This window comes from Empidonax traillii, unplaced genomic scaffold, assembly GCF_003031625.1.
Source record: "Empidonax traillii isolate 1590-97213 ecotype Southwest subspecies unplaced genomic scaffold, ASM303162v1 scaffold607:size387008, whole genome shotgun sequence".
NCBI lineage: Eukaryota > Metazoa > Chordata > Aves > Passeriformes > Tyrannidae > Empidonax > Empidonax traillii.
The window spans coordinates 122322-133877 of NW_020955800.1; the positions used below are offsets into that span (position 1 = coordinate 122322).

The window sequence follows — 11556 nt, forward strand, 5'->3', positions numbered from 1 at the left end:
TTTTTTTGTACCGGTAATTCTTTGGGATAAACAGGCGCTTTTTTGCTGGTTTGGGTGGAAAAATCCAGCCCCGGATTGAGAGGATGGGGTGCTTTCTGCAGGGAAGAAGGGTGCAGCCCCCACTAAAGCAGGGACACCAGGGGCATCCAAAGGTACCAAACATCTCGAACCTCAGACTTCTCCGACTGTACCCTGGGACTAACGAGCCTTATGTCTCACAGCTCCAAGAGCCTTAATGAGTGAGTCGCTCAGGTTGGGGGGGCACTGGAAGGGCCCCTTGCTGACCCCCACGACCTGCCTTGTGGGCGAAGGTGGGAGAACCAGAGGGGTTGTGGTCACCTCGGGCGTGGTGGCTGCCCCTGAGGGTCATGGGGCCACACCCTGAGCCTGCACCACGGCCCCAGCAATGCTGTTTGTGCAATAGAGACGGACCAAAGCTCTTCTGTTTCCACCCTTTTTTTTTTTTGGTGTGGGTGAGGAGGGAGAGAGGATAATGCTGATGAGGGGCCACAGCTGACAGTCTGCTCCCTGTGGGCACAACAAATGTCCCTCCAGGAGCCCCCCGGGGGGCCAGGGATTCCCATCTTCCACGAGGGGACAAAGCCAACCCCACACCCCTGCAGAGGCAGCAAAGGTGAGCCCTGGGGCTCCGGGGATGCAAAACCTGCTCGCAAAAACACTCCTGAGGCGGGTGCAGAACAAGGGGGACAGACCTGATTTTTAATTCAATTTCAAAGAAGGGGGTGCAGGGCATTACAGGCGGTGTAGACACCTTGGGAATCTCCGACAAGAAGTCCAGGAGGGAAAGGAAAGCCAAGTCCAGGCAACTGGGATTCTCACCGGGGGAAGAGGAGGAGGAGGAGAGGGAAGCATCCTTGGTGGGGCTGAGCCAAACTCGGCCATCGCCTCCACGTGCACAGGGGCAGAAACACGGCACTGTCCTGGGGACAGCGGTGGGGACACCCCAGCCTCCCCCAGGCCCAGGAGCAGGTTGTTCTCAGCAGGACCCGGGTGGTGTTGGGGAAGTGGGAACACTTTGTACTGTGGGTGTGAGTAGGGGTGAGGCACGAGGTGCTTGTAGCTGCTGCTGCGCTCCTGGAGACTCTGATTCCCGCGCGCCTGGACACGTCCTGCCTCAGAGTCCCTGCCTGCACCCAGGGTACCACCACCCAGGATATCTTCATCACCTACCCCCTCCTGGGCTTTTGGGAAAGCGGCTCTTTGTAGCCCTCGTTTTTCTGGGAGCTGGGAAATGCTGACGAAGCAGTGAGAGTTATTATTACTAATATAACTTCCTCTGTCTATAAAGTACAATAGAATATAACAATTATATTTATAACCTTTTTTTTTTTTCAAAATACTAAAGAGATGCTATAAAAACCTGTAACTAATTGTGCTATAAACTGCAGGCTACAGGGTTATAACAAACAATGTATTGGCTTAGTCACTGATATATGTATGTTGGAGCACTTTATAAATGCTTTATTATTAGCATTTACTAAGGAATTTCCTTCTCAGACAATTTGGAGGGATAAAGCTAGCCAGAGGTCGATAAAGTGGACTTACATGTGTTCATAAATCCTGGTGGGATGAGGTCGGATAAGGGAGCTGGGTTTGCCATGAAGGCCAGGGATGGTGACAAGTGCCACTGCCCTTCCTGGCTGAGATGGAATTGTGTCCTCCCATTGCCTTGTCTCTTTTTTTTCCTTTTTTTTCTTTTTCTTTTTTTTTTTTTTTTTTTTTTTGGATCAAGGGGTTTGGTTCCCCCAGCAGGGAGGGAGCAGAGTGACCCAGCCCCCCTGGCCTTGGCACAGGGGTGGGGTGGGGGGATGCACCGTGTTGGAGCTCAGCTAGACCTGCCTTTCATAGGAAGTGTTTCCAAGAGCACGGTGATGCTGCTGGGAGATGGACACCTGGCTGTGGGAAGAAGAAGGACTGGTGTCCTTCTGCTTTCCTGCCCGGAGCAGCACTGAATACCTCGAATACCTGCACCTCCCTGTTACACCAGGAATCACAGGGATGGTTTTGCTGGAGGATGGACCAGCCACAGATCCTGCTCAGGAGGTGAGGATGGTATTTCCCTGTGCCTCACAGGGGGCAGCCAAGGAGAAACCACGGCCCCTTGCTCACCCCTCACTGCCCCACCACCGTTTCCTAACAGGGGCTGCCCTTTGCCACCTGGCCCTTGCAGGACAGGACTCAGGCGAGCTGCAAGTCTGGGGGAAAAACATGCTGAAAGATTGAAATAATAATAATAATAATAATAATAAAAAAAATTAAATGAGAGGCTCACTTTCCTGCTAGGGATATGCAGAGAGAAAAACAAAACAAAACCGAAACAAAAAGAAACAAGCAGGAATGCAACCACAAACTCAAGTCCAGCTCCCTATCGCTTCGGAGGCTGCCTTCCCAGGGCCGCGTCTCACCGGGATGGAGGCGGGATCACCATGGGAAAACCAGGCGCGGGTGGGAGCTCGCGGCACCGAGGGGGCACAGGGTGCTGCCCACCCGCTCGGGAGACACCGGGGGCTCGGGTGGAAGCCTTGCAAAACCGGTCGCTGGCTGAACCCGGGGCACGAGGTAGCGGAGGGGTGACTTGCCCGGCAAGGAGCATTCCGAGATTATTTGGTGTTCGACAGGCTGGCGGGGAGGAGGCTTGCTGGGCTGGGCTGGGGCAGAGGGGGACTGAGAGCCCTGGGGAGGCAGCTCCCAGCACCCTGGGGATGTAAGGGGAGGGATGGGGATTTTATTATTATTCCCCCCCCCCCCCCCCCCCCCTCCTTTCTTGCTTTCACCTGGAAATTCCACCTGGAAGTCTGATCCAACTGAGCCAAAAGAGATCCCGTGTAACCTGGCATCTTGCTGGAGACTGTTCTGCCCTCCAAGGGGAGAAACCCCAGCTCTGCAGGGAGGAAAACAGGGCTCCTGTCTCCCTGTGCCCCAGTGATGGAACCACTTCAAGCACATCAGGATAGAGGTGCTGGATCATCCCCTTCCAGGGGCAGGTGATGGTAGGGAGCAGCAAGCATTGCCCCTGTGCTGCCAGAGCAGGAACTGGCAAGGATGGACCTGACAGCCAAAATCTGGGCACCCTCTGAGGGATCTCCTCCATCCTCCAGTGCCACGTACAACCCCACCCCACCCCCCGGGACAGCTTTGGCCTCAAGCTGAGGCTCAGGGAGGGCCTGGGGGTTTAACCAAGGACCTCCCTCACCCATCACTACCTCCGGGCAGCCACCTGCTCCAACCTGCCACTGGCCACCGCATCACCCTGCCCAAGGCACGCTGTCCCCAAATGTCACCGCAGGGTGCCAGCGCCAGTGGGAAGCCAACCCCGAGGCGCCTCCAGCACAGCTCCCACCGCAGCATCACCCCCACGGAGAGCAGAGACTCCGGTGTTCGCGGGGGAGCCTCGGCCCCCGAGGAAGGGGGGGTCCATCGGGGCAGGGGGGGCTCACATGATGGTGCACCGGTTCCTGCGCAGGGCGCCCTGGAAGCGGATGGTGGTGTGGACGTGCTTGCAGCGGGCGCAGCCCACGCTCTTGAGGAGCTCGCTGAAGAGCAGCAGGATGTGCCAGTTGTACTTGGCCGAGCACTCGATGTAGCCGCATTTCCACGTCTTCTTCACCAGGTTGGAGACGTTCCAGCGCGGGATCACCCGGCCCCGCTGCAGGTCCCGCTTGTTGCCCACGATGATGATGGGTGTCTCCGAGGTGCCGATGACCCTGGGGAGGGCGGGTGGTGAGCGGGGACAGAAGGGGACGGGGACACACCGGGGTGACTGACTGGCCCACAGAGCTCAGCCCATCCCAAGCTGGCTCTTGGTTTTGGCTCTCTGAGTGGGATGTGCCTCCCCTTGTCCTATCCTCTTGTCCCTCTCCATGGACAGCCATCCACCGTGCCACCCCTGGCTTCTCTCCCCGGGATGGCTTCCCTCACCCACAGGGGGTACATGCCCAGGGTCCTGCTCCTTCTCCTGCCCCCAGTCCCAGTTTTGATTTTGCTGCTGGGCTTCCAGCCCTGCAAAGGGGTTTTGTCCCAGTCCAATATCTCATCTCCGATGCCAAGAGCAGGGGAGCACTGGGACCAGCCACACCACTCTGCTGAGAGCTGCAGGACAGGATGCATCATCCAGCAAAGTGGCCCCTACCTTGTTTCCAGGATCTGCTGGCGGATGGTTTTGATGTACTCGAAGCTGTCAAAGCAACAGATGTCATAGACCAGGATGTAGGCATGGACGCTCCGGAGCCCCCTGCAACACACGTCCGCCCACTCCTGCAAGGTGCAGAGAGGGATCAATCCTGGCTTAGCCCCCCTGCTGGGCCCAGGGGATGCCCCACATTGCTCTGGGGATGGGCACATAAGGAGGCTGCTAAGCCAGCAGGCAGCAGGGGGGCCGAACACTCTCCAGCCCCGGCACCCAGCACCCATCTCACCTCTGCTCTGTGACCAACCCTGCCACAGCTGTGTCTGCACCCACAGCCCTTCAGCCATCCCCCCCTCCATCTCCAGAGATCCTTTATCCCTCCTTGTTCATCCAGAGGAGAGGTAACAGGATTTGTCAGCCCCACTTTCTCTCCTGAGAGAAGATTACAACCTGCCTAACACACAGTGGTGAGCTGGGAGCGTGGTCAAATGCAGCCCCCTGCCCTGGATGTAAAAGCTTCATCCTGCAGAGCTGCTAATTAGGTGTGTTAATTAGCGATGCACCCTACTCTTTGGGCAGGGCAGGTGAGGAGACTGCTGAGCCCCATCCCCACGGGTCTGAGGGTGATGGACCAGCAGCTCTGTGGGCCAGAGGGGGAGGGTGATGGCAGGTCTGTTTGGAGGGGACATGGGGACAGGAGAGGAGCAGTGGCTGCTCAGGAACCAGGTCTGTGAGAGCAAGATCAGGAGCCAGAGCAGAGGTAGGCCAGGGTGGCCTCTCCACATTCAGAATTTGGAGTTGTAAGAAATACATGCTGTTGTGAAAGTTCGGGGTTTCTGGGAACAACAGGATTTTTTCCCATGCTATAAGTGAAAATCTTCCCCACTTCCAGCCACTTTCCCATCCCAGCACTGGGACCAGGAACGGCAGCCTGTGAAAGCAGTACTGCAAACCCTCCTGAGCGCCTCTGGAAAGGAGAAAGATGCTCCAAGGAGGAAAGGCATCACTTCTCCCTGAGCAAACCCCTTCAGAACCGTGAATCAGCCCCTTCTGAGTTTATCATTGGAATGAAGCAAAATGAGAAGACCTAGGACTGAAGAGAACTGGGGAAAAAGAGGGTTTGGGATGCGGGTTTGTCTCCACCGCAGAGGGCAGCACGGGAAGGAGCTCAGGGCGAGCAGAGTGACCCAGCCCCTCTCTGTCCACGGAGGGGAGGAGGTGCTGGGGCGATCCTCTGTCTCCTCAGGGACACAGGCGGGTGGAGCAGCAGCTTCTCGGGTTACACTGAGTCCCGATACACCGGAGAGATTAACAAATCGCAGCTATTTCACCACACCGGGCTGCAGCTTGCTCCGGCGCTGCGATGTCAGGATGGTTTTCCTCATGCACTGCAGGTTTCCCGGGATGTTCGAGCTGTAGAAGGGTTGCACTGCTGCAGCAGGATGTCGGAGAGCCACTGGCTCCTGCTGCTCTCCCAGGACATCACTGCAGGGATGCTTTTCCTGGGCGTGGAGCAGAGTCCGGAGATGTTTCCCAGCAGGCAGAGCCGTATCCTCCACCACGGTCCTCTTCTTTCCCCTCAGAGCCATCCGCCTGAGCACCCTCTCCTCCCTGGAAACCTCCATCTGTTCCCACCGGCCGCCTCCACTTGAGTGCAGCAAGGCAGGGAGTTAATCGAGTGTGTTGCCATCGGCTGCCGTGTCAATAAATTACCCTTTGCTATTTCGGGCTGTCTCTCGCGCTGACCTTTCGTTCCCTGCGCTCACCGGTTAATTTTTAAACCTGCTCCTCGCCCCTGGAGCACTCGCTTCACCTCCTGCCCGATGGCACAGGGACTCCTGGAGCAATACATGGCCCCTGTAACCCTGTCCCTGTCGGGCACAGGAACACTGTAATTAACTGAGGTGGCCCCACTGATGGCACTGCCCTCCAGCGTGGCTGCAGTCGCGGTTGGGCACCTCCAGCTCCTTTTCCAACAGCAGTGACACAACTTGTGCCTCTGGGATGGGGCTATGGCATGAGCTTAAAATCCCCTTTTTCCCCTATTAACCCCCCCGAAATGGTCAGCACTTTCCAGCCCTACACTGCATTTTGGGGATGCTTTGGAAGCACCTGGAAGCGTGGGGTGGTTGAGGAGCTGGTGGATCCAGCGCTCCAAGAATGAGCCCAGGCAATGCAGGGGGGTGATGGTCACTCCCAGAAGGGGACAAGCAGCCCTGCTCTGCCTGGCTTGGGCAGTGGATACATCAGGGGTCCGGCTCTCCCGGAACCCCTGATTTCCACCTGAATGCTCTGGCATTTCCTCTGACAGCCATGGAACTGGATCCCAATGCTCCAGGATCCACCACTCAGCTGGCTGCGGCTGTGGGCAATCCCAGAGCCACGTTCCTTGGAGTGGGACCCCGTCTCTTGCATTTGCTGCCACCAAGCTTTAAAAGGCACTTTATCCTGGGCCTGCTCAGCCGGTATCCACAAGGACACAATCCCTCACACTGGTTTTTAGCAGCCAAACCCTGACACGGAGGGAGAAGCACCCCCCAAAGAGGAGGAACCAGGACTCCGTGGAGTCACACAGAGAAACCCCAGGGAGGTCACCAGAGACCCCCCCAGGGTGGAAGTCCCCCCGGGAGCACCCCTACCTGCAGGGTGTTGACAGGGAAGGCGGTGATGGGGGGAAAGTCCATGATCTGCAGGTCGTGGACGTGGCCGTTCATGACGACGGCGGGCAGGTAGACCCGGCGGGCCGTGGTGGGCACACAGACCTCGCTGAACTCGTTGTAGAGGAACTGCCGGACTATGGCACTCTTGCCCACGCCCTGGGCTCCCAGCACGGCGATCTTGAACGTTGCCACCATTCCGCCGCGCGCCGGCCGCTGCCCTGGTGCTGCCTCCGCGGTGCCGAGGCTGCATATTCCCGAGCAGGGGGCCTCAGCCCCATTCAGGATGCATTTCCCCTCCGGGACAGCACGTCACTGCAAGGCCAAGGAGAAGCTGGTCAGATCCTAGAGACACCTTGGTGTCACACTGTTGTTACTTCGGGGGATATTTTTTCAAGCAGGAGCCGGGGGGAAAGGGTTGTACTACGGAGCCCCAGGGTTGGACAATGACCCCAGCACTGCGGGACATCAGAGTCCCCTTTGGAGCCTCCCACCCCACATAGCTAAGGAAAGCTTCATTCCATGAAGGTTCTTACAGGCACATCCCTCCCTTTCAGCACCAGAGCAAGGAGACCTCCCAGGAATGGGTCTGTCTGTGGCTCAGGGTTTGCTCAGCCCATCTGCAGCAGGTTCCAGGCTGTGCTGGGGACTTGTTCCATAGCACCGTGGGGACCGACACCAGCTGCTCCTTCCCAGTGCTGCCCCAAGACAGGGAATCCATCTTCCCTCCGCTTGGACAGCTGGAATTGCCTTTTGCTGGGGCAGGGGGAGGTTGCTCTGCGCCTGCGAGCGACGCTTTAACGTTTAATTTCAGGCTTTGAGCGGTTGGGCAATTAACTTGATGGAGACTAATTTCCCAGCCAGCTGATGGGGTGAGCCCACGAGCTGCTGGCAGGGTCACACGTGTGGGGGGACACGGGGTGATAACCCACACATGGGAATTTGGGAACTGAGTCGGAGTCTGAGGAGTCCAAACACCTTCTGGCAGTGGGCTCCCGACCAGGAGCTGTGAACGGCAAGGATGAGGGGATGAGTCCCACTTTTGCTTGCTGTCATCACTAGGAAGCAGCTTGTGCTTCATCCCAAAGTGGGGATGTTTTGACCAATTTGTGATGCTCTGGTCCATTTTCCCTTAATACCATGCCCAAAGCACAGGGGAGCAGCAGAAAGTGTCAGGTTCAATCACCCTGTTGTGCCTGTTCTGTGGGGATTATTTGCCCCAGGGAGAGCCTGGGCACGGAGATTCCCACTGCTGGGTGCTGGATCGGATGTGCTTCCTGGGGTCCCCTAAGCTGGGCCATGGCTCACACCATCCTCACCCCCCCAGCAGCAGGACTGGGGACCCTGTCACCCTCTGCTGCTGGGACTGTCCCCTGGGGTGCTGGCTGCCCCCAGCCCTGGTAGCAGGAGTGTTTCTGTGCCAAATGAAGGGAAATGGGGGGGTGCAGAAGCCCCCACACCCGACCCTGCTGGGGCCCTTCTCCACCAGCAGACAGCACTGTCATTGCAGGTCCCGGGGGGCCTCTCTGCTGCAGGGACAACCCTGTCCCCACAAACCCTTCCTCCTCACAGCAGCTTCCCCAGCTCCCCTGTGGGGCTGGAGGATGATGGAGCAACACAACTGGAAACCCAGTGCCTGCAGGGCTCCCTGGAACTGGGGCACAGGCTGAGCCTTACTGTACCACCCCAAAAACCCTGTTCCCCTCTGTGCTGGCACACGGGGACCACTCACGGGCTCCAGCAAACGAGCTTGCACCCCAGAACATCTGAGGCCGACCTGAAGGCCCCCAGCCCCACGAGCAGACACTGTGGGAGTCTGAGGCTCAGTGGGGGGACCCGTCGGGGGAGCCCAGGGTGGGCTGGTGGAGCAGGACCAGCCGGGGGGCTCCGAGTGCTCAGCACCAGGCCGGGCTCAGTGGGCTGCAGGGCCGGGCGGGGGCTCACAGGGGGCTCCCGGCATGGGGGCTCTGGCCCCCGGTGCGACCTTGGGCACCCCGCGACGCCGGGGGCACTCGGAGGAGCAAGCCCTGAGCCCCGCGGGGAGGGTGCGGCGGCAGCATCCCGCACCCTGCATCCAGCATCCCACATCCCGCACATCCCGCACATCCCGCACATCCCGCACATCCCGCACATCCCGCATCCCGCCCCGACCCTCCCGGGGATGCTCTGGCCGCGGCGGGCAGCGCAGCACCCCCAGCCCGCGGTGGCGTGCTGGGGCTGGGGGTACCGGGTGGGGGGGAACACCGGGGAGGGACACCCGCGCCCCCCGTGCCGGCGGGGCGGAGGGGAGCGGGGAGCGCCGGCGCTCAACTTTCGCTGGGGACCCCCCGATCCCCCCATCCCGGCGACCCCCCCGGCTCTGCCCAGAGGTAACTTTGCCACCCCCCGTCCCCTCGTTCCCGGCAGACCCCCCGTACCTTGCAGCGGTGGCCCGGGCCGGCGGCGCCCCGGCGGGTGGAGGAGCCATGCGGCGAGCCCGGTGCGGGGCGGGCGGCCCCGCTGCAGAGCTCCGGCCCGGCCCGGCCCCCGCCCGGCGCGGAGAGACCGGGGGGCGGCGGCGGGGAGCGGGGAGCCCGTCCGGGGCACGGCGCGGGGGCAGGCGCTGCACGGGCAGGGATGGAGGCAGCGCCCGGTGGGATGGCGGGGATGCCCGCGCGGGAGGCGGGCAGCGCCTGGGGAGCGATGGAGGGAGGGAGGGAGGGAGGGAGGGAGGCAGAGCTCAGGCAGGGATGCAGGCAGGGATGCCCGGGAGTGATGCAGGCAGAGCCCGCGGAGGGAACGACGCTCAGCCCAGGCAGAGATGCAGGGGATGCCCGGGGAGGGATACAGGCAGTGGCCAGGTAGGGAAGGGGGCAGCGCCCGGGAAAGGAGGCAAGAAATGCCCAGAGCGAGCCGCAGGAGCCCAGGAGAGACACCGATTTCTCCCGGGGCTCTGGGGAAGTGCCGATGGGAGAAGACCCTCCCATATCCCCCCTGCAGTGTGCCGGGTGCAGCGCCGTCACCCCTTCCCTTCCCGGCGCCCAGAGGCATCTGCGCTCTCATGCCCACCCTGTATGAGCCCCCAAGGCCAGGCTTCTTCTTCGGAGGGTAGGAGCCCTCCCAGGAGGGAGCGTTTCCCTCCTGACACCGCTGCTCGCTGTGCTCTTGGGCACATCACTTCACCTCCTCGCTGTGCCAGCCCCTGGGGGTTTCTCTGTGCCCGCTGGCACCGGGGGGGACTCTCAGCCCAGGATGGTGCCAGGGAGGGACATTTCTGTTGCAGATTCTGCATTTTGGGTCACCCTGTACAAAGCTCTGCTGGGCAGAGGGGAAGGTGCTGGTCACACCGAGAGTGTGGTCCAGGCCCCCGGCACACGCTGCTGGTGGGCTCCCTGCACCTCTCTGCCCCTCGAAGCACACCCCAAACCCTGCCCCAGCTGTTTCCCTGCAGAGCTGCCTGATGCTCGCAGTTAGGGGAATATTTATGTGTCCCTGGGGTTATTACCAGCCCTAGATGCCGCTCCCCTTCCCTGCATCGCCATAAAGCAGTCCTGAGCTGTGGAATGTTTCCGGGAGAGGGAAGGGATCAGGCTGCACACGAACTCTCCTGCACAATTCAGGCTCCAGCCTCGGGGCTATTTTTAGCAGTTCCCTCTAAGATGCTCTTCGGTTGCAGTTTTATGTGTGAAACTTAATATACGAGGGAGGGGGGAGGGGTGTGGGGCTGGATCCCGGCACGTCCCCGCTGGTTGGGAGGCTTATCCCAAGCCTCAGCGACAGGAGTCTGATGCAAATCTAAAATCATCCATCCAAGAGCTCTCGTGTCCTGGCACGCAGGTGGCAGCAGGGGACAGGCAGAGCTGATGGCTCGGGGGGCTGCAGTCAGCCCCGGCCTCAGCCACAGTCTCCAAAATCCTCACCCGAGACCCTGCCTCTTCCCACTCCTCATCATGGGCTCGGGGACCTGTTGTCACCTGGTGCTGGCCCTTAGCGCATGCACTGAGTGTGGCTGCAAATCCAGAGCAGCAGGAAAGACCCATTTCTTCACGAGGAGCCCCTGGCAGAACAGGGAGGGAGAGAGAAACCTTTCCCTTTGCCACAGGATGTGAGGGGACAGCAGCTGACATGCCCTGAGCATCTCACAGAAGCTTTTGCTCCTGTTGGGCCAAATGCTGCCCCAGGCTCATCGCCAGCACCATGACAGGAGGGTGACCCACAGTAGGGAATGATGCTCTCTGCTCCAGAGCAACACCTCCCAAACCTGCTGCTTGTTCTGTTGTATTTCTGGCCACTACAAGTACTGAGTTTGGGGTTACCCGAGCTTGGCTCTGGCCCCGTACACAGATTTTGCAGCCCAAACCCATCCTGCCTGAGACAGGACCAGCAATGGCAAAGCCCTGTGGAAAACAACAGCACCAGAGCAAAGTGATCCAAAATGCATCACTGACCCAGGATTTCATCGTTTCACCACAGGGAAAACAGGTCACACTGAACACAGCCCACCTGGGGCCACAGAAGGGTAAAATGGGTACATCCATCTTCTGCTCCTCATCTGAGCCTGTCCTCACTGCCCTTTGAGATGAGGAGAGAGCAGCAGTCAGACTGAGGATACCTGCTGCCTCCTCACCCTGCAAGCCCCTAATTTGGGGTGGAAAAAACCGCCTCCTTCCCACCCAACCCAGCCTTCAGCTCTGCTGCTCCCACGGGCAGAGCCCACATCAGGGGGAGCAGCCCCTCTCCCCAGCCCCACAGAGCCACTCGCAGGCCACAGCG

General features: G+C 59.8%; 1 protein-coding gene across 2 annotated transcripts; it reads right to left on the bottom strand.

Annotated features, from left to right (window-relative positions):
- Positions 1-2776: 2776 nt before the first annotated feature.
- On the bottom strand, positions 2777-9285 carry RASL10B (RAS like family 10 member B). Of its 2 annotated transcripts, XM_027898611.1 has the most exons (4): positions 9222-9285; positions 6787-7119; positions 4151-4275; positions 2777-3725 (listed from the first exon to the last, which is right to left on the bottom strand). In XM_027898611.1, the coding sequence occupies exons 2-4, from the start codon at positions 7000-7002 to the stop codon at positions 3455-3457; spliced, it is 612 nt and encodes a 203-aa protein (XP_027754412.1). In that variant the 5' UTR covers positions 7003-7119; positions 9222-9285; the 3' UTR covers positions 2777-3454. The 2 variants fall into 2 exon arrangements, with proteins under 2 accessions (XP_027754412.1, XP_027754413.1); XM_027898612.1 differs by lacking the exon at positions 9222-9285 and having other exon boundaries at positions 6787-7190.
- Between the last annotated feature and the right edge of the window lie 2271 nt (positions 9286-11556).